The sequence below is a fragment of the Amphiprion ocellaris genome, chromosome 4, assembly GCF_022539595.1.
Source record: "Amphiprion ocellaris isolate individual 3 ecotype Okinawa chromosome 4, ASM2253959v1, whole genome shotgun sequence".
Taxonomy (NCBI): domain Eukaryota; kingdom Metazoa; phylum Chordata; class Actinopteri; family Pomacentridae; genus Amphiprion; species Amphiprion ocellaris.
Genome location: NC_072769.1, coordinates 40,764,860 through 40,788,762, shown reverse-complemented (window position 1 = coordinate 40,788,762; position 23,903 = coordinate 40,764,860). Strand labels below are relative to the sequence as shown.

General features: G+C 40.8%; 1 protein-coding gene across 1 annotated transcript in view; it reads left to right on the top strand.

The window, feature by feature from the left end:
• Positions 1-22,441, top strand: part of LOC111568332 (uncharacterized) — a 73,417-nt gene extending 50,976 nt beyond the window's left edge. Inside the window, exon 3 of the mRNA XM_023269944.3 lies at positions 21,346-22,441. Coding sequence (XP_023125712.3) covers positions 21,346-21,781 — 436 coding nt within the window. The 3' untranslated portion in view covers positions 21,782-22,441. The remainder of the gene's footprint in view (positions 1-21,345) is intronic.
• Positions 22,442-23,903: the final 1,462 nt, after the last annotated feature.

Genomic DNA, 23,903 nt, shown 5'->3' with positions numbered 1-23,903 from the left:
TAGATTATTATTTGTTTGTTCTCATGTGGACAACTTTTCTGGTTGTAAATATAAGTGAAAGGAGGGGAAAGACATGACCGACATTGCAGTTTGTTTTTGTTTGAGATGCTCTGGTGACTTCCAGTGGTTCTTTCTGTTATAATGCTACTGCTATGTATCAGTATATCAGTATATTGATGAGCCTAAAGGGGGCGCTACAGCTACTATCCCAACACTGATGGCATGTGTCATGTCCAAAATCACTCTCTGCTTGCTCCTTAGTACAGTGTAATTGTTTTTACTTTGAAAAATGTCCCTCTGCTACAAGAGGTTGTCAAGTTCAGTTGTTCAGCCAGACAATCAGTGCCGTTTGTTCTGTCAGAATCTCACTGCGTGGTGCACTGCATGTGGCGGATGTAACGCAGCGCTGCTCCTAAGTGATGACTCAAGCTGATGATGATTCATTATGGTCCAGTATTCCAGTTTATTTCTCCCTGCAGAGTAAACTACTGCTTTATGAAGGGAATAATAAATGAGTGAACAAAGGAGAACTCCATCCTTATTGGTTCAAAGGTGACCACATCATTTAGATGACATCTCCCTCCCTCTCTCTAGATGTCACATCCTCTTTGCAATTGGCCGGCTGCCATCCATTCCTGTTTAGTGAGGACACCGCCTTACCCTTCATGCCTCAGCTTTTTCTCAATGAAATCTTTACACAGGGGACATTTATGGTGCACACACACATTCACTTGTGTGATATACTGACTTAGTAAATGACTAAACTTCCGATGGCTTTCAAACACATTAAAACTGTACTCGAGCAGGATTTTCATGTAAAAAAAAAAAAAACTCTCCTGAGTTCTTACATAAAATAAATTATGGCAGCATCACAGAAGAGCCTGCCTCTCCCACTTTGGGATGCTGCTGATTTGCTGCGTTTGTTCAGGACTTACTGTATGAGTAAAATCCAAACTGTCTCCTGAACTACAACACCAGCAACCATTTTTTTTTACCACCTTCAGTGAACAATAAGAGCAAATCCACTGATGCTGCAAGTCATAATTTCTGGAACAAAATGTGCTGAGCTATAAAATGCAACTGTTTCTCTTGACTGTTATTTGATGTGTGTGTGTTAAACCATTTAATGTGTGTGCCTCTAAAATCATAAATGAAAGAACAACCAAATAAATGCCCCTGACAAACAATTTACCGTGTGAAAGATAAGATAAAATGATCAAAGGATGCCTGTTTTATTTACAACTTTGAATTAACATTTTTTAGCATGTTCATCAGTTTTAAATCTTACCTGAAAAAGGTTTTTTGTGCTATTGCACATTTGCTCTTTTATCTGTAGTATAGGAAAGCTTAATTATATATAAGCAAATAAGGATTGTTTTGAAATATATGTTTGTGTAACCCTTAGATGTATGTGAGTCAAAAATGACTCGGTGATGTCGTTTTCTTGCAGTATCTTTGTAATGAAAAGTTTTTATCATTTCATATTCCAGGTGCTCTTCACAAACATGTTTTTGATATCATTCCATTTAAATTTTTAACCTACCTTTTATACTTTTAATTAAATTGTTATAGATAAAGATAAGATAAGATAAAGTTCTTTATTTCTCCCCACTCCAGGGGAAATTTACATTGTTACAGCAGCTTTATTTACAATATATACAAGGGTGAAAAAAATTTTTAACAGAAAAAATAAAAATAAAGTTTAAAAGTGCAGAGATGTGCAGTGCAAGAATGTCAGTGCAAATTTTATGGTTTGGGGTGGTAATGATATAGTCCAGTTTATTTTAACATCAGCCAGTGATGCTGATGTTGTAAAGTCTTATAGCAGATGGGATGAAGGACCTGTGATAGCGCTCTTTCTTGCAGGGTGGATGTCTCAGTCTGCTGCTGAAGGAGCTGCTTAAAGACCCCACAGTGTCATGCAGTGGGTGAGAGGGATTGTCCATGATGGATGTGAGCTTTGACAACATCCTCCTCTCACCCACCTCCTCTATGGAGTCCAGGGAACAGTCCAGGACAGAACCAGCCCTCCTGACCAGTCTGTTTAGTCTCTTTCTGTCCCTTTCAGTGCTCCCTGCTCCCCAGCAGACCACTGCATAGAAGATAGCAGACGCTACCACAGAGTCGTAGAATGTCCTAAGCAGAGTCCTGCACACTCCAAAGGACCTCAGTCTCCTCAGCAGGTGGAGACGACTTTGGTCCTTCTTGTACAGAACCTCTGTATTGTGTGTCCAGTCCAGTTTATTATTGAGGTGAACACCCAGGTATTTGTATGTGTCCACCATGTCAATGTCCAAACCCTGGATGTTCACCGGTGCAGTCCGGGGTGTCCTCCTCCTGCGGAAGTCCACGATCATCTCCTTCGTCTTACTGGCGTTGAGCTGCAGATGGTTTCGCTCACACCAGTCCACAAAGTCAGAGATGACCATCCTGTACTCCCGCTCGTCCCCTTCAGATACGCACCCAACAATGGCTGTATCATCGGAGAACTTCTGGAGGTGACAGCTCCCAGAGTTGTAGTGGAAGTCCGATGTGTACAGGGTGAAGAGAAAGGGGGAGAGCACTGTCCCCTGTGGGGCCTCCATGCTGCTGACTACCACATCAGACACACAGTCCTGAAGCCTCACATACTGTGGTCTGTTGGTGAGGTAGTCGATGGTCCAAGCAGCCAGGTGACAGTCTACTCCCGCTCCTTCAAGCTTCACCCTGAGCAGAGAAGGCTGGATGGTGTTGAAAGCACTGGAGAAGTCAAAGAACATGACCCTCACAGTGCTGCTGGGTTTCTCCAGGTGAGTCAGTGATCTGTGCAGCAGGTAGACGACTGCATCATCCACTCCAATGTTCGGTTGGTAGGAGAACTGCAGTGGATCCAGATACTGGCTCACCTGGGGACGGAGGTTCTTGAGGACGATCCTCTCCATGGTCTTCATCAGGTGAGAAGTGAGGGCCACAGGTCTGAAGTGGTTAGGCTCCCTGGGGTTCCTGGTCTTAGAGACAGGAACCAGGCAGGAAGTCTTCCATAACAGAGGAACCCTCTCCAGACTCAGGCTCAGGTTAAAGATGTGCAGCAGCACCTGACAGAGCTGGTCTGCACAGTCTCTAAGGAGTCTGGAGCTGATTCCATCAGGACCTGCAGCTTTCCTGGTCTTGATCTTTTTAAGCTCACTTCTCACCTGATCAGCTGTTATGGAGAGGCAGGGGGAGGGTGGCAGGGGGAGGGGTGATGGTGGTGGTGCGGGGTGAGACGAGGAGGGGTGATGGTGGTGGTGGGGGGTGAGACGAGGAGGGGTGATGGGGCTGTATGCGGAGTCCGGAGGTGGTAGAAGACGGGGATGGGAGGAGGGGTGCTGTTGGTGGTGTTGGTGGTAGAGAGCTGAGGTGTGAAGAAGGAGCTGGCTGGTCGGTGCTTTGATGAGAGGGGGGAGGAGTGGGAGCAGAGTCAAATCTGTTAAAGAACAGATTCAGCTCATTGATCCACTCCTGGCCTCCTGCTGCAGTTCCCCTCTCATGGCCTCTGCTGTAACCAGAGATGGATCTCAGGTCTCTCCAGACCTCCCTTGTGTTATTGTCCTGCAGGTGAGATTCCATCTTGGTCCTGTAGCTGGCCTTGTCCGCCTTGATCTTCTTGTTTATCTCCTTCTGCACCCTCCTCAGCTCCTCTTTGTCCCCAGATCCAAAGACCCTCCTCTTCGCCTTCAGCAGGGCCTTCAGTTCCAGGGACACCCAGGGTTTGCTGTTAGAGAAACACCGTACTTTCCTGGTCGGTACGATGTTCTCTGCACAGAAGTTGATATAGTCCATAACAGTGTCTGTCAGTGCCAGTGTTTGTATTACTGCCCCCAGCTCTTTATCACTGATAATATCATACAAGAGGTGATGGAGGGACAGAGAGCAGCAACAGTTAAAGGAAAAGAGGGGAAAAATGTCAAGAAAATGAATGTTGACATTCCTCTATTGCTGTTCTGTGTAATATTCTTCTTTTTCAATTATCAGAATGTTCAAAATCTGTTATAAAGTGAAAAAAAAAACATGTTTCAAACATGAAATGATTCTTGTGTGGACAAAAAATACAAAACAAGCAATAATACAAATGATTATTATTGAGCAAAATGACAAAAATGGCATAAAAGCACATTGATGAAAGGAACAGTGTGAGTCAATTAAAATTACACTCGGCATTACAATATATTTTCTAAAAAGGAAAAAAAGTGTGTAGGGTCCAATCACTGGAGCATCTAAGGGTTGACATTCACTTTCCTTAAGGTGCAGTGTGTTAAGTTCTAATAGTATGGTTCCTTTGGAAAAAATGTCATTTATATCCAAGGACTTACACTTGCCTAACGTTGAATAGTCCCTCCTCGACCTCTGGGGTTGTCCTGTGGTGTTTGGCACTGGGATGTTGGCTGTGAATCCTCTGGGTTCTGTGATGGAGCCTCCATAGATCAGGCTTGTTGCTGTGCATCCCACAGATGCTCGATAGGATTGGGATCAGGGGAGTTTGGAGAACGGATCATTGCCTTTGGGCTTTTAATTGTATTCCTTGAACCGATTCTGAGTAGTTGTGGGGTGTGTTGCAGTGCTGAGGGAGTGCTGTTGCCATTGACATTGGTGTGCTTTGTCTGAAATAATATTTGGTAACAGTACAATGACTGTCAGGCCAATATCCCATATGGGATAATCTCAGCTCAATCAACAGAAATGGTACATGTCAAAGTAATATCCATATTAATGCCAGGATCCAAGGTTTTCCAACAGAACACTGGATTGTAATAAGATGATCTATGTTTAAATGTTGGCTGATCAGTGCCGAGGAAGTGTTTCTGTAAAAGGACGTTGGTTTGGGTGACTCTGTTTAAAAGATTAAGGTTTTTGGTCATTTGACTTATTTAATGTAAAAATCCTGCTTGCTTCTTAATTTCAGCGTCTGACTTTATAAGTAAGACACAGTATTATGACTTTCCTTTGGATCACCTCGTTACCTTTCGTGTCACTTTGTGTCTAACTAACAGAGGGTGAAGGGATGGACTAAAACCTTCCTCACCCAAAGAGTCTTTATTTTTAACATGTCCTGCTCAGGTCACAGAAAGGGACAATCAAATCTTTCTATCCAGAGTCAGCTCATATGTGCACTTCCAAACAAAAGGAGAGAGTGAAGAGAAAGCAGAAGAAGCAGGGAAAGGGAAATAAATTTCACAGAAATGAAGGGAGAAAAGGGAAAGAAAAAGATGAGGCAGAAGGGATGGAGAAAAGAGGATGAAAAACACAACAGGAAGTATGAGGATGCAGAGAGAACAAATAGATGAGAGCAGTAGAAGGAAGGAGGGAGACACGAGGAGAGCATATTTATCCAGAAACTTCATCGCTACCTGGTTTACCTCTGTGTCCTGGTTCTTCATGAACACACACTTGGCACAATACATTTACTGACAACTACTGAAGCAAATATCTAACACATGCAAAATGGTCTGTCCTCATGCACACTGATGTTGAGACACAAACAACCACACACAAAATATGTTGTCATGCACAGTATTCCAAGACTAATACTGACACATTTCCACAGTAAATCACAGCACATACCAACAGCAGACTAACACACACATTCACACAGGTTATTAGACACAACACATAATGTGTACACTAAAGGATGAACAGAGAAAACAGGCTGTTCCCTTCATATCTCCTCCTACCATCTCCCTCTCTGTCCTCGTTCTCCTCTTATTCACCTTCCTCCACCTCCTTATGGTGCTCCTCTCTTCTCCTCGTGTCCTTTTTGTCAGCTCACTATCTCTCTTCTCTCACTTCCTATCTGGCATTACTTCCTGCCTCCTCCACCCTGCTTTCACTTTGCCTTCCACTCAGCTGCTTTTCATGTCATTTTCAGCTCATCACTTACTGTGTTTTTGTCCATTTTTGCTGCATTTTTTTCTCTTCATATTTCTTCTATTCTGTCTTTTCATTCCTCCCTATTCTCCTCACTTCTCCCACTTTTCTTCTGTCCTCTTTCTCTCTTCTTTCATATCCTTTGTGCCCTGTTCTGTTTGGTTCCCTCTGGTTTTAAAAAATTAGACAAAAAAGTTACAAAGTGACAAACAATTGACACAAACAAGACAAAAATGGCAAAAAAGGAACAAAATGACAAAAATAGACAAAAAACACAAGGGAGACAAGAAGGAAACACAAAACGACAAAAATAACACAAACAACCAATAAGCAAATCGCAAAATGACAAAAATATGACAAAAAACACAAGTGAGACAAAAAGGAAACACAAAACGAAAGAAACAAGAAACAAAAGGCCAAAGACATGACACAAACGACAAAAATCAGACAAAAAATACAAAAAACGACAAAAACAAGACAAAATATTTAAAAAATGATACACAGAATGGCAGAAATGACACAAACAACATGAAACAAAATAAAAAAGCAAAAAAATTAACAAAAAATGGACAAGCAACAAAAACAAGACAAAGAATTACGTAAATGACAAAAAACGACAAAAACAAGACACGAACGACACGAAACAAAACAAAAAGAGACAAAAAAATTTGACAAAAAAATTGCAAAGTGACAAAACATGACAAAACACCAAACGACAAAAACAACACACAAAACGAATAAAGCAAAACACAAAATGACAAAAAACGACAAAAAAACACAAGCGAGACAAGAAGGAAACACAAGAGGACAAAAACATGAGACAAACGACAAAAAAGGCAAAAAACAAAAACTAAATATTACAAAAATGGTATGCAAAATTGCAAAAATGAGACAAGATACACAAAACTAAACAAAAAGTGACACAAAATTAGACAAAAAACTTACAAAGCGACAAAAACAGGCAAAAAAACACAAGTGAGACAAAAAGGAAACACAATGAGCAATCTAGTCTTCTCTAGAATTTTTACACTTTGAGGGCCGGATTGGACCCTCTGGAGGGCCGGTTTTGGCCCGCGGGCCGCATGTTGGGACACTCTGCTCTCATGTGTTTCTGAGGTGCTTGGGCCAAATACTATAACTTCAGTTTTGTGTGGATTTAATTGAATAAAATTGTAAGTCATCCAGCCTTTATGTCCTTCAGACATGCCTGGACTTTGACTCACTGATGGGTTTCATCTGGCCATAACTGGGTGTCATCTGCATAACGATGGACGTTTACAAAGGATTTCCTAATATTGACAAAGATGAGCATGTACACTGTACAATTTGTTCTTTTTTGGTTTATCTATAAATTCCAGACAGTGTGCATGAAAACTGAATCGTAAATAGAGTACACTATTAAAAAAATAATGTTGTTTTTATGCTAAAATTCCGGCAGCTGTGGTCGCCAGAATGCTACTCTAAAATTAGGGTAAAATATTTTCTACATTTACAGTAAAGGAATGTATTGATAATGTTGATTTTAGGGTTTAAAAATGTGCTTCATTCCGTATTTTCAATATTTTTACTGTAAAATATGGAGTGAAGCATATTTTTGAAGCACAAAGTTTGAACCTTTAAAAATTAAAAAATTTACATGAAAATACTATTTAAAATAAAGTCGTGTAACTTATAAATATTACACCATTTTTCCATTATCAAGACAACAGTTTGTGTATTTAACATTAAATATGTATTTTTAGTAAAAATCGCAGTTGTAGCTGTCATAAATATTAAAGCATATGTCCGTTATTAACACAGAAGTACGTCAATTTGACCGGTAACAAACTGTATTTTTTACATGTAGTAAATGCAGATACTTGTTATGCATGCTACTAGTTATAAATCTTGCAGCATGTTTCCAGTACAACACTATGTACTTTTAACTGGGAAAAACTGTATTCTTTTCAGGAATTAAATCTAAAATCACAGTGTTCTTCTGCATATTATAGCATTTTGCCATTAAAAACTGCGCAGGAGTCAGGAAATGTATTTTTTCAAGAGAAAAAAATCTCTAAAACATACTTTTGTCCTGATTGACCTCTTTACGGTGATTCAGTGTTAAATAAACTGCATCAAACTGTTTTAGAGTTTACAGATTTTTGCCGTCATGGTTTGCCAGTTTTTCACCGTGAAATGTGCAAACATTTTTTACAGAGTAGAGGTTTTCCAAACAAACTTCCTGGTGAGAGGAAGTTGTCACAGTCAGATGGACAGTCTAGAAGTGCATCCTCTGCACTTATTTATCTCAAAACTGTAAAACTTAATGCCACTTAATAGATTTTAAAAACATATTGTATCCAAAGATGAAGCTGCACAGTATGTGTTGGTAGTTAACCAGTGATTTGCCCACTTTCTCTTTTAGTTGTTGCAGAAACTAGCCAGAGCTCAACAGACCTTATTCTGACAGCAGCTTCGTAAATGTGCACAGACGACACTTCTGTTTTGGGCAAATTGGGACTCACACAGAGCTGTGGGTACACTTTTATGTCAAGAAAAGAAAAATTGCACAAAATACTACTGGGATCATCGTTGCTTTGTCCTACTTTTTCTTTGTTTTTTGTTTTTTTGCAGGTGGAATGCTTCATCTGTGGCTGCAAATATGTTGTAAATTGTTTGATCGGTTCAACATAGCACAGTGGCACAGAATCAGAGGTGCATGGAAATAGCTAATTACATGTATGAATAAAATTATAACTAGCAAGTAGTCTGCTGCAGCCAACTGTGTAGTTAGAGTCTGTCAGTGTCCATCTGTCAGACTGGACTGTATAAAGATGCCTCATTAGTGCATGTTAAGATATTTAATTCACACTGGACGTCAATCTGACCATCCATCTACCACAGGGGTGTCAAACTCATTCTAGTTCAGGGGCCACATTCAGCCCAATTTGGTCTGAAGTGGGCCGGAGCACTAAAATCTCAGCATAATAGAGAAACAAAACCATATAAACATGAGAAACGACAAAAGTCAGACGAAAAAAAATCCAAAACAAGACAAAATATTACAAAAATGAGACACAAAAGAACAATGAACAATCTTGTATTTTACTTTCTGATCCAAACAACTTGTCATGGTCTAGAAATTATTTTAAATTTAGTTTTACTAATTTACAATCTGCAGTTAATGTCTTCTCTGGAATTTTTACACTTTGAGGGCCGGATTGGACCCTCGGGAGGGTCGCTTTTGGCCCGCGGGCCTCATGTTGGACACCTACTGTTTTATCTTGCTCCTCTCCGTTTCCCTGCCTCATCACCTTCTCTGTTACAAAATGTCTGTGTCATGGTGGATTACTGACATTCATCGTACCCTTTCTTTCCGCTTTCCTCTTGTCAGCTTATTTGTAATGAAATGATTGAGAAAAAAAAGTAGTAAACTGTCCATCTGACCCAAACGACAGAGATGTTTTTGAACATGAGAAAAGCTGCTGGATGTGATCCTCATCCTGACTGCACTCTTCTAATCACTCGCCATACTGGGAGTCATAGTGCGCATCAGCAGTTTCCACACTACAGCCTCTTTGAAATGACTAATCATGATGTTTCCTCCACTTATACGCCATCTACACTGACTGTAATAATAGGGAAGGGATTTTAGGACGCCCGATAATAGACTGCAGGTCTGTTGAAATACCATGGTGGAAGTGTATTTTAGTAAACCTTGTGTTTTAAGTTAATTCTGTGTTCAGTGATTGAGTGATAATTTTCCTTACTGTTGAATTTAAATGCCTTTCTGTGTTGGTGCAGTTGTCAAGATGAAGAGTTTAACTACAAGCAAATTCTGACTACTTCTTGTCACGACTGATGTTTCGGTGCAGATGGCCTCCTACTGTATCGGAGCATGTAGGGCAGCAGTTCCAGTAATTGGTTCACCATATTGCATGTTCAGATTCAACACAGAGTCAGTGGTGTCACTCAATTCAACTTTCAATTAAATTTTAGTTTTATAGCGCCAATTTATATGTTATCTCATAGCACTTCACATCATAAAATGAAGACCATACACATTTTAAACAGAGAAACTAAAAAAAAAAATCCAAAATTTTATTTAGATTCCCCTTGAGCAAGCACTTGGCAACAAAAAAATCCATCTAGAGCAGGGGTGTCAAACTCATTTTAGTTCAAGGGCCACATTCAACCCAATTTGATCTGAAGTGGGCCAGACCAGTAAAATGATCAAAACAACAAAAATCAGACAAAAGTCAAACAAAAAACAACAAAAATAAGACAAAATATTATAAAAACAGACACAAAATGAAATAAAATGAGACAAATGACACGAAACAAAACAAAAAACAAAAAAAGTAACAAAAATGGACAAATGACAAAAACAAGACAAAGAATTACATAAATGACACAAAAAGAGACAAACAACATGAAACTGAACAAAAAGGGGCAAAAAATTAGACAAAAAAGTTATGAAGTGACAAAAAAATTGATACAAGCAAGACAAAAAATGGCAAAACATTTCACAAAATGACAAATAATAGACAAAAAAAACACAAGTGAGCTTTTCAGATTCTTTTATTGTGGTGAAAATTCTGCACCCAGTTTGTCTTTTAATGAATTAGTTCCTCATCAGAGCCTTTTACCAGCTCCCAATAAAACCATTGTTCTAAAATGGTCTGTATGGAGCGCACAGGGAAAGGGTGAAGCAAAGGAAGCATATTTATCCGTCTTATTTGGGTCGATTCTCCTGTACATTTAATCTTTATCCAACTGGATGACCATTCCAGGTGGGCATCATTCATCCTGGGACATATGGGCTAGACATGCTTGACTTGCTTTTTTTCCAGGTTGCCAAATATTGCGCTGCAGTGAAATGAGTTTTGGGTTTTTTCCCAAAAGGTTTTGGAATCTTGGACTGGCCTGTCAGGGCTTTTATATTAAATTTAATGGTGGATTTGAAGCCAGCATGCTTTATATTGCTCATAATTAGTCTTTTTGTCTCTTTCCAAGCTGCCACTTCCCAACATGTGAATGAGGATGAGTTTAGCTAGTGGAGTAAATTGAATAGATGACTGTATTAGTGTCAGGGTTTGGGGTTTTTGTTGTAGATTTGGTTCCGTTTTGGTTCTGGAGAATCATGACCTGTGTGTTTTTAAATATTCTCCTCTTCTCTGTGCCTCCTGTTCTTCCCCATCAGTCTGTTTCCCTGATTCCTGCCATTGTGTTTTTCCCATCTACGTGATTGTGTGATTGTTTTTCACCCGTGTCTTGTTACCCTTGCCTCCTTTGTTTAATATGTTTGCTTTTTCATTTCTCTGTCAGTTCATATGTTCACAACCTGCTTCACTCCTCTCTGATTCTCTACGTGCTCTTGGTGCTTCGGTCATTTGTTGTTTGGATATATTTTCTTGGACTTTTGTTGGGACTTTTCTGTTCTCCTGGATCTTGAGACACTTTTTGGTCATGGCCCTGCCAGCTTTAGTACACCACCTGTAAGTTTTTTTGAGGTCATTTCAGTTTATTCCACCTGCTTGTCTGACATGGGTTTGCATTTGGGTCATTCTTTTGAGGTGAATTTTGGGAATAATTATTAGATCAAGTCTACACATAATTCCTTTAACATTGATCAAGACTATCTCATAATTTCATACATACAATTCATTATCTATAAGAAATTAGGGATTGGGCTTTTGTCGCGTTAATTTCGATTCATTAATTACAGAAAAAAATAACGTGTTAAAAAAATAACGCATTTAATCGCACCTTTCTCATTTCCCTAATTTCTGGTATACTGGTAACTCTGATGAACACTCCAGCCCAGTAGGTGGCACTAATGAACCTAGAATCTGTTAGCACCATGAAGAAGATCCACAGGACACACTTGGTGATGTCAGCGCACAAGAAAGTTTGGTGAGATGTGATGGAAGATGAGATGCATTGTGCTTTTTGGGTGGAAAGTTTTCTTTTAAAAATCTTCCTGATGGCAGCTGGGATAAAAGCCTGGTTGTGTGTAAATTGTGCAGCAAAGATTTTTCTGATCACCTCAATGTAAAACATGTCGCTCTTGGCACCAGAGCTAACGTTAGCTACCACAGTCCTGCTAACGGCTAACGGTGTAGCCATCCCATAATAGACCACTTTTCTGACAGTGCTTGAGTTTACAGAAAGTCTTAAAATGTTGAATATAATCGCTGTAATTGCACTTAGATTTGCAGTAATCTGTGAATGTAGCAGACAGATGAAAAATGCAGATAAATAGAAATGAAACTAACATTTTGGTTGTTTCATCCTGTAAAGCCTGATCTATCAAAAAATAGCCAGAAAATTAAAAAGTTTTTTGGAACTGAGAAGTTTATGAACCTCTTCAGTGTAATCCACAAAAAATTTATATAAATTGACATATAATTTTGTTTATGACATATCATTTACATCACATTTGATACATTGGGCATTTTTAGCAACTTTTTGCTCACATCAATGTTGATTTTAGAAATAGAAACAATTTTTGTCCCATTTATTTAACTATTTTTCAATTTGATGAGATAGTAATCTCAGAAATTCGTGTCCGATATGATACAAATAGTAATATAGTTCACGTATATGTCTTCACTGATTCAGCCGTCAACCAAAATTTATTTGAGCTGAAAAACTTCGCTTATTGTGTCAAATATCGCTATTTGATAATAATGCAATTAATTGTGATTAATTAATTACAAAGCCTCGAAGTAATTAGATTATTTTTAAATTGTGTCCCAGCACTAATAAAAATATGATGCATTGAAATTGTAGGTAAATACCCTTAATCATTTCTGAGTCACCATTATTGTGTGTGAAACCTGTACAATAATTGTCCAAACCAAAAAGTTTCACTCACCAATGCCAATAAGAGAGGAACTATGAGATGATGAGAAATCAACCATGCTGGGAAACTGTGAGAATAGACAAAGCAGCTGTCAATTAAAACCTTAAGAGGAAAATGCAGTATAGTTCCAACAAGAACTGCAAAGGAAGATCCTGAAACTGGTGGCCACAGTGGTCTAGTGTCTATTTCCAGAGGTGTAAAAGGGCCTGCACAGTTGTTGGAAAATACAAGGAGATACAAGTTTAGGGTTTTGCATTATTTGTGAAAACATGCCAAAAAAAGGTTTGTGAACTGAATGAGACAACGATCTAATTCTAGACCACTGAGTGTCAAAAAGGGTTTTTAGTACATTCACGACATTTTCAATAGTATAGTGGAAAATATGCAGCTTGTCTCGTTGAATGAGTCGAGATAAAACTGTCCACATTCCTGTCAAATCAGATCTCTATGTTGATGTTAAACCAGTGGGCTCCTCGATCTCTATGCTCAAGCTCACATCAGAACTATTACTGAACCAACTCTTTCTGTTGGACAGTCAGATAGTAAGGTTGACTAAGAATTTAATAATCACTTGGCTAGTAAAAGTGTTTAAAGAGTAACTTAACGCCCCTGAACACTTGTTTTTGTTCCCCTCCAGTGGTTCCATTACTCTACTTCTAGACCTAATAATCCATCTGCTCAGACGGCTGTTTTACCTGATTTTCCGTTAATTTAGTTCTCTGTAACACAGATTATGAGGAGCTATGGAATTGTTCCTTCTAGCCACCTTCAAGATGAATAAATCTGTATGATCCAAGTGCTGCTTTGGGTTTTTTAGGTAAAGCCAACATTTTTACACGTTCATGCTTATGACATGCTAATGAGGTGAGATTAGGCATTTGACAAAAGCTGCTCTACCGACGTTGAAAGGAAATCACAGGAGAAGGTCTAATACCGTTTGATGCATCAAAATTTCTCTACACCAGGGGTGTCCAACATGCGGCCCATGGGGCAAAACCAGTCCTCCAGAGGGATCGAACCGGCCCAGGGACGACTTTACAATCTGCAGTTTATGTCTTCTCTGTAATTTTTACACTTTACAGACAATAACTGCAGATTGTAAATTAGTAAAACTATAAATTTTTAATAATTTCTAGACCTTAACAAGTTGTTTTGATCATAAAGTAAAATACTAGATTGTTCATTGTTTTTTGTGTCTCGTTTTTGTAATATTTTGTCTTGTTTTTGTTGGTTTTTTGTCTTTGTGTGTCGCCTTTTTGTCGTTTGTCTCATGTTTTTGTCGTTTTGTTTCTCTTTTTTGTCTTTTTGTGTTTCCTTTTTGTCTCCTTTGCGTTTTTTGTCTTATTTTTGTCATGTTGTGTTTTGCTTTATTCATTGTTTTTGTGTATTGTTTTTGTCATTTTGTTTTTTTGACTCACTTGTGTTGTTAGTCTATTTTTTTGTCATTTTGTAACTTTTTTGTCCCTTTTTTGTTTTGTTTCGTGTTGTTTGTCTCAATTTTTTGTCATTTTATTTCTCGTTTTTGTCATTTTGTGTCTCATTTTGCTAATATTTTGTCTTGTTTTTGTTGTTTTTTGTCTGACTTTTGTCGTTTTGATCATAAAATAAAATACTGTATGGTTCAGTTCCAGATGACTAAATGTTGTGTTCCTTTGTCGATACTCTGTGATCTGGAAGTTGTAATGTGGAAATGATAAACTGAAGCAGAATGTTGTTGAAATTGAATTTATTTTTCTTAAGAAATTTCAGGTTGTTCATAAAGTTTTGTAAAAAGATAATTCCTTAAATGTGAGCATTTTTGCACTAAAACACAGGAAAAATGTGGATTTGTTGTTTTTAAAGGTTATTCTGCTGTGATTTTACTGGTCCGGTTCACTGGAGATCAGACTGGGCTGAATGTGGAACCTGAACTAAAATGAGTTCGATGCTCCTGGTGTAGAGGATCAAGAGCTGGATTTTTCAAATTTGTCAACCCCCCCCCAACATTTCCATGGGATGTCCTTGCTTATTTCAGATTTCTGTATGTGGGTGGATGTCTCTGTGTCCACACCAATCTCAGTTATTTTTCACCCTCTGTGGTGTTGTGATGCAGTTCACTATAAAAATGTAAAAAATTCTCTTTACTCAGTCAGGTTCTGAGTCTCTGATCTCAGTCTTCACTTTTCTTTCCCTCCCCTCCTCCCTCCCTCTCTTTATTTCTCCCCCCGCCTCATAGTGCTGATTCTTTGACCAGAATGCTTACTCCACACACTAGAGCAGTGCCCATTAGCTGAGACCAGCACACTCCTCTTCCTCCTCCTCCTCTTCCTCACTCCTGCGTTCCTCCACTCCATTTCCATTAACCAGCCAATCAATTAATACAGGTTGAGTCGGCGTGAGAACGAGCCAAAAAAAGAGCAATCCCCTAATTAGCTTGGACGCTACATCAGCTCGCTATATCTCTCTGCCTGGCTGCATTACACACAGACACACACACAGACACACACACAGACATATACACCGAATTACCACTATTCTTTCCTTCAGACATAATGATCATGAGCCCTGAGAGTCGACACACCCTCACACAGGCTCTTAATTTCCGAGAAGCACCGTGTGACCAAATGTTGCATAAATGCTTCTTGCTCTCGGCCGACACATTAAAGGAAAATTCTGCTTCATTTCAACTTGAGTTAGTTCCCATTAATGCAGCTTAAAGTGTCGTGCTAAGTTGAGGCTCTTCACCTCCACTGTAGAGGTTTGTTCACTGACGAAAACATGAGGCAAACAACAAAAATCAGACCAAAAAAAGACAAAAAAACAAAAATAAGACAAAATATTACAAAAACAAGACACAAAATGACAAAAAATGAAACAAACAACATGAAAAAAACAAAAAAGCAACAAAAAATTAGACAAAAATGGACAAAACAAAAACAAGACAAAGAATTACATAAATGACACAAAATGACAAAAATGAGACACAAAATGACAAAAATGAGACAAACAACACAAAACTAAATAAAGAGACAAAAAATTTGACAAAAAATGGACAAACGATGAAAACAAGACAAAGAATTACATAAATGACACAAAATGACAAAATTGAGACAAACAACACAAAACTAAACAGAGGCAAAAAATTAGACAAAAAAGTAACAAAGTGACAAAAAATTGACACAAATGTGACAAAATTACAAAACAAGGAACAAAACAACAAAAACTAGACAAAAAACCCACAAGTGAGACAAGAAAAAACACAACACAACAAGAACAACACAAAACAATGAATAAAGAAAAACACAAAATGACAAAAATATGACAAAAAACACAAGCGAGACAAAAAGGAAACACAAAATGATCAAAAATGAGACAAAGGCCACAAAACAAAAAAGCGACAAAAAATTGGACAAAAAAAATGGACAAATAACAAAAACAAGACAAAATACAAAAACGAAACGTAAAATAACAAAAAATGATTCTTGCAGTTTACATGGGCGGCCACTGCACGATGATGAGATGCTCCAGTTGTGGCTTTCTGCTTGCAAACTGACACTAACTCCCTCCTCAAACATACAGCTATAACCTAACCCTAACCTTTACATGTCATTTACACACCTCAGCTTGTGTTTCAGTAGTTAGTGTGTTTACTGTTTTCTATAGTTGCTGCTTACACTCAGAGCTAAACGAGGAATCACACAGAACCACAGCTGTTTTTAACCTTCAGTATGTGAAGGCGCATATTGTTTTCTGGTGTTCAATAAAACACCAATAAGCCACAGCATTAAAGAGATTTACTGATCATGCTGGCTGCTTTTATCACCAGATGTTTCCACAGTTATGCAGTCACACTTGGAATAGATGGATGGTGGATGGGTGGGTGGATGGATGGATGGATGGATGGATGGATGGGTGGGTGGATGGATGAATAGGTGGATGGCTACTGTGTTGTTTCTCTCTGCTCTCCTTCTCTACCTCTCAGACAGCTCTGTAGCTTCGCCTGCTGAGTGAGATCAGAGAGGGAGGGAGGAGGGGGAGTTATTTCAAGGGGGAGGTGCCAGGGCTTCCTGCGGGGGTTGCCTGTGTGGACGCTCCCTGAATGACAATACTGTGCATTAGGGCCTCAGCACGACTCCCCTCAGCAGCACACACAGACCCACCCACACACTCAGAGAGCCTGGGAAAGCTGCATGGCCATGCAGCAGCAGCAGCAATGCCAGAAAAATATAAAGAGGGAAAGGAGGGAGAGAGGCCTCCGTCTGTCCTCATTATCAATAAGCGATGGGGCAGCTTGTCATCTATCATCCGACCACCGTGTGGTTTCTGTGATCACGCAAATCACAGTCAGGCTTGTCCACCAATGCCACCCCCACCCCACCGTTTCTCCACCACCACCCACCTCTTCCCGACACTCACTTTCACTCTCTCTCTCCCATGTTGTCAGCGGGAACAGGCTTTTATCATAGGAGCCACTAGGATGAGCAAATCCAGGGATGCACACAAGCTATGATGTTGAAAAGGCATCTTGTAAATACCAGCGTATCTCTGAGACTACAGGGAGACGAGAGGAGAGCTGGGTTTGTGCACACTGTGTGACCTCAGGGCAACACTCGAGTGGAGCTAGAGCCATTAAGAAATAAATTGCCCTCCTCAGAAATGTAAGATACATTTTAAACCAACACAAGAAAAAACTCCAGAAATGTTTTTGACATTGTAGATGGGATTTTAAAAAACATTTTATTTGTTGCTACGATTTATTTTTTTCTGGGTCCGTAACTTAGCTTTCATAAATGGTTACAGAAAATAACAGACTGCTGGCTGCCTTTTTTTTTAATTGTTTGCTTATGTTGTCCTTTGATCAGAAAAAAAACTGCAGTCAAGATGATTCCTCCCTTTTCTGTCCATGTAGTCATAAGTTTTGCATTTCTTTTTATTAACTACTGACACAAGTCTGTGAAAATTTTTTTTCTAAATCACAAAATCTCTTCTTCATGAAAAAGTAATCTTCACTTCACCTGTAAAATATTTTGCCCAACATAACCTGTATTTCTGCACTCTTTGAGCAGTTCCTGAATGTATTCTATGAGGAAATTTGTCATGAAGAAATCACTGGGCGAGACACGGGAGTACATGTGACAAAAGAACCTCAGTATTGCCGTTACATTGCATGTTTTCGCCTTTCATGAAGTTTTACAAGATTTTGTTGGCTTCTGAATAATCTTGCATAGTTTGCCTTCAGATTTATCCCAGAAATCCACCATATGGCCCACTTTGTGTATTCTACCGACTGTGTTTTTAGAACAGAATCAGATCTCCAAGTGATGGGTGGTTACCTGCCAAAGTAGTTGGTAGAGGAGACAAACAGTGAGCAGAACTTGCAAACAATTCTCAGCACTTAACAGATGGCAGGAAGTATAGTAACTAACCCACCCTGATGCACGAGGCAGGGAATCTCTTCCAAAGACATGCAGGTGGTGTGTGGTGCTTTATACTCTGGTTTCAGCACATTGGACAGCACCAAAAGGTCTTGGAAACGTGTCAGTAGCTTTTTCAGGACCAAGGACAGCATCAAAGTGCTGGAGCAGCTGAAGCTGGCGTCTTTAAGCATCCATCCAGTATAACCCTAACCCATCCCTCAACACAAATGTTGTTCTGATTTACATTATGAAACCAAAAGTAGCTCAAAAAGATGGCTTTCAAAATGATTATTTGACCACTGTGCTTTTATGGGTTTCACTACACCTCCCACCCTCTCCCCTCCACCACCACCACCTTCATTTTCCTTTTCTGGAGAGGTGACAGCTTGATCGGTTTAGCCCAAGCAAACAGCTTGCTGAACTGCATCAAAGACAACTCAGATGCTGGAGCCAGGCTGACAGACGGCTTGGAGGAAGGGAGGAATGAAGGGAGATAAAACCTCTTTCAAATTGTCCTCAAAATAACGGTACGTCCTCAAAAACAATCAAAAAAAAAAAAAAAACATAAACCACCAAACTCTCCCAACTCTCCAAATGGCCTTGCAGATGAGAAGTTGGTCTAACTTAGTTCATTGGCAACATTCTTTTTTGTTTGTGTTATCAGCTGAGAAAATTATACACTGGCTCATGAAACCCTTTCAGGTGTCCAGAATAAGCCAAAATCACATGGTCAGACTAAAGACAAAGCAGTTCTTCTGACACGGTCCAAGGAATCCCATTTGAGTATAAATGTATTGTTAGATTTGGCTTTGCTGCAGGGTTACATAACTGTCCATATCTTAGATGGGGGATAAAAGTAGTTGCATTGGAAATATTGATCAAAAAATAATCCTCCTTGTACGCAGGCCAACACATACTGAAAGAACCCAGCTCTCTTTTGCTGGGAGGATCTCCTGAAATGTTCTGGACATCAAAAGTGGCCTCAGAATCCTATTTTGAGATTCAATTTTCTCAGCAGAAACTTGAATGTAATCATCTTTAATTTACCATTTGTGGTGTGTGCCTCCCCCCTACCCCCTCCACTCCCTCTGCTCATGGCAAAGCCTTCTGCTCGGCGGGGTGGGTTTGAGTAAACAGTGAACGAGGCGAATTGGACCGTGCTGTTGGTGCTTTTGACACTTAAGCTGTGAGCTGCATTTCCTCAAGGGACGTCAGTTCACCAAACCCACTTGCCAATGCATCTATCGGCGGCCAGTGTTTTCTTAAGTTCTTAATCAATGTGTGCAGCAATCAGTCATTATCAGACCTGTAAATCACCAAACTATAAGCGCGCAAACACCACTGATCTGGATATCTTCTGGCTTTTGAAGCAAACGTTCAATGCAAGAAGGTTTTGGTTCTCCTGGTCTGAAGGTAAGGAGAACCTTGCCATACCCCAGTGAGGCCCATAGATCTCTGTCGTGCGCTATGGGGAGTGAGTTGGAGTGGGGGAGGCTCCGGGGAGGCGCCGTGCGTGGTGCGCTGCAAGGCTTGGTCACGGATATGCGCGCGGCGTTCGGTTCCCGTCTCTGATCAGATGCTCAGCGCGCGGCTCAACCCCGACGGCTGACTTGAACGCAAGAAGAGCCGGAGAAGCGCTCCGCTCGTCGGGTTTCTCCGCTTCCAAGGCTGAGGAATACAGCCTCCGGATCAACTGCGCGTTGGCTCACACCCCCCTTGGGGGTCGAGGGAGGAAAGGAAAGCAAAAAAAACCCCCAAAAAAAAAAACAAAAAAACGGAGGGATAGGGAGAGAGCACTAGAGAGAGAGAGAGAGAGAAGACGCTGGACTTGCTTTGACTCTGCGGGGCTGACCACCTCTCTCTGGTTAGGGGAGCCTCGGGGGCGATGCTGCTGGGCGGGGATGGTACACCGTTTCTGCCCGGTGGCGGAGGAGAAGATGCGAGCTGCTGCAGCTACAACAACACACCGCCGCCGTTGTGTTTTCCGACCAAGAATTGATGATGGTGATGATGCTGCCTCCCCCAGTGGTCTTTTTCTGCTCCTCCGGATCCTACTCGTCCGGGATTCTGGTTCTCCCAACACTGGATTATAGATGATTGTTGTGGACACTATTTTTATTTTTATTTCATCCACTCATTTTTTTCGAGGGGCAGTCGGGGAAGACATAGATTTGGTAGATTGAGCAACGGTGTATTTTTGTCTCCAAGTGCGCGCAATCACGCCCAAAATCAGTGACCGACGCCTTGGAGAGGAGGAGGAGGAGGAGGAGGAGGAGGAGGAGGAGGGGGGATGCCGCACCGTCCATCACCGAATATCAACAAATGTCACCGGGTTCGGATTTTGGGGAAGCCCCCCTCGGTTGGCGTTTGCGTGTAACCCGATGGTGGCAGTGAGAGGTGGCAGCAGGGAGATCTGCCCGCGTCACATCAAACATTGCGGATATATGGCACAGAATAAATGAATAATTAAAGATTTCACTCTTATCTATTTCTATTTTCATCCAGCTGAAAAAAGGGGGGGACCTAGGGAGGGGGAAAAGACCACCGCAGATCCTGTCAAGATGCACTAGGCTGCTGAGAGGGAAAAGACGCAGTCTGAAGCTAGGGTAGCCTACTTAGTGGAGATTATTGCAATATGTATTTCAACGCACAGCTATGCATCCTTATCGCATTATTTAAGCTGATCGATTTGTTTGCCGACTGACATACAAGAAGCGGCTCACTCTTGGAGAGGTTTTTCCTGACCAAACCCCCTCCCCCCATAAAAACAGGATACCTTGCTTTTCGACGGAGAAAAAAACGCTGATTGTTTGACAAGAGATCCATTTTTGACAGATCCTTGACCCACCACTATTAACCGAACGTGTTTTTTCAGTCACAGAACTGATTTTCCAGAAATTACATTAAAACATCGCTCTATTTCCCATTCATATTCCAAACACACGATCAGAGACACCGTGCGCTTTCTCTCCCCTCTCTTCTTCCTCCTCCCCTCCATCCCTCCCTCCCTCCCTCCCTCCCTCCACTCACAAATGGAGGTATCTTTTCTGCGCTGAAGATCTGGGAAGGAGACACAGATAGATAGAGGAAGAGACAGAGAGCCAACTCCATTCTGCATGTGTGTTTGGAGCCGAGGCTGATGGGGTGGTGGCATGTGGAGGTGTCACTCTGAGGTTCCCCCCCGGCTCCTTCCTAACCTCTGGCGTTTGGTGTCTGCAGAATGGCACGTTTTGGAGACGAGCTACCCAACAGGTATGGAGGAGGAGGAGGTGGTGGTGGCGGTGGTGGCGGGGGTGCCGGCGGACAAGGGGGGCCTGGCCGTGGCGGCAGCAGGCAAGGGGGGCCCCCCGGAGCGCAGCGGATGTACAAGCAGTCGATGGCCCAGAGAGCCCGGACCATGGCCCTGTACAACCCCATACCCGTCCGGCAGAGCTGCCTAACGGTCAACCGCTCCCTCTTCCTCTTCAGCGAAGACAACGTGGTGAGGAAGTACGCCAAAAAGATCACTGAATGGCCATATCCTTTCATAATCTGTGCCAGAGACGACCACGATCCCGAGGTACTGTGCATGGTGGAGTGTTTGCTGGAGTGGTGGGCTAGGTGTGGCCTAGTGTGGAGTGGTTTGGTGCTGAATGAGCCAAAACATGCAGGGTGAAAGTTGTGGTTGGTGATGTGTTTCAGGAATGATATGTGATATGTTTTCTTGTCTTTTTTCCCCACTACTGTGAAAAGTGTTTCTCTCAAACTACATGGAATATGTGCTGTGCAGTGTGCTGCTGAATGATACATGACAGAACACATGACCCAGTGCCTCTCCCTCTGGCTCTGCTGTCCAAACCTCATCTGATAATTCCTCCACTGATGGAATGAAACATGATGTTGACAAGGATGGTGGTTGTCCTGATTCCAGCAGTCACAGTCATGAATGCAACATTTAGCTCAAACCTGTTTGTGACCCTAGTGTGTGTGTGTGTGTGTGTGTGTGTGTGTGTGTGTGTGTGTGTGTGTGTGTGTGTGTGTGTGTGTGTGTGTGTGTGTGTTCCATTGCTGGAGTCAGCTGAGTGCTGATGTCAGCATTATGAAGACTTAAGCACCATGCAACCAGAAGGGAGAGGAAATGACTCTCTCCCACTCTCTCTCTCTCTAATTACTACCGACCCTATATGGTGGCCTATGGCTCATCCAACAGGACAGCAGTGGAAAAAGCTGTAGCTGTCAGGACAGGTCAGTCTACTGCTGTAAGAACACTCTTATCAGGCCCAGGAGTACATCTTGAGTGAAACAAGTAAAATCTAATGTGCTGTGGACCTTTGAGGCTCACTTTGCTCCTTGGTTATGCTGTTCTCAGAACTTTTCTTGGGAACTTTTGCATTTTAAGCAGCTGTCATAGATTCTGATAGCAGAAAATACACATTGATCTGCTTCATTATTTTTCTCCCATTTTGGAAACAAAAGCTTTAATTCCCTATTAGTAAGTGAACCCCTTGTTTTCTCAATAAAACAATTAATTGATAAATCTGCCATTTCTGAAAAATGCCCATGACATGTTTCCATACCTCATTACATTTTTGAAATATTTAATATTTAGAGGGACTGACTGATTAAGCAGCTTGTTCTTGCAGCTTTAGTATGCAATGCATTGTTTTGAAATATGAATTTTTATGGAGGCCTGCCTATATTTGATGAGATCGAGGGATTTAGTGGCTATGTGCCATGCAGACGACAAATCCAAGGACGCTCAAGTTTCAGTCCGGTCTATTCCTTTACTGCTGTGCTGGAGGCTACCTGGGCATAAGGTTTGTTACTTGGTGGTAATTTATGATGTCGCTTCAAGTGTTGTGCACGATTTAAATATTGTACAGAGAAACATAATGAAAAGGTCTTAAGCAGCAGTGTGTTTCGACAAGATGAGGCCTAAGAATTCTGTAAGATTGCAGGATTTGTCCTAAATGCTTGAGATTTCAGATTATTTTGTGCCTTAGTGCTGCATATTATAAGCAAATAGCAACAAGCTGATGGGGCTTTTAGAGCCTCTGGAGGTCTGAGGAAAGTTGTTGGCACCTATTGTGTTCTGCCATGGCACTAATTTCTGTCAGTCATGATGGGAGAAATCTTTGAAGAGGCAGAATTTGCTTCCCTTCAAGTTCAAAACACAGTTAAGCCAGTTTGACATTTTAAAAAATGCTCGTATTTAATGCGTGCTTTTCTTCAACTTGAAAAGCCCTATGGCCAGCGCTGCTGATTTCATTCAGTCTCTTTCTCTACATTTCAAATAGCAAAATGTAGCAGCTTTACATGTGTCGTTTTGCATTATGGGAAATGTAGGAAACCACCGCCTGAAGTAGACGTAAAGATCAAACACTTGAGAGATGAATGCAAGCTATCATTAGAGCTGAAATGATTGCTTCATTAATCAAATTGGATTAATGTGAAACTCCGAATTTCTCAAGTTGCAGCTTCTCACTTGTGAGAATTTGCTGCTTTTAGGCGTCTCATGTGATGCTAAATTGGATATCTGCAGGTTTCTGAGTTTTAATCAGACAAAACGTTCAACATAACAACAACACCTGAAGCATTAATGAATTTTAAGTCCGTTTTTCACTATTTTCTGACATTTTATACACCAGATGATTGATTGGTTAATCAATGAGGAATTAAAAAAATCATTAGGTGCAGCCCTAGGTATCATTAAGTAACAGCACTTCATCTTTATTACATTCCTGAACAGTTTGTGTCGTCGTTTAGATGCGGAGCACATCCAGTGAAAGTGAGCTGCT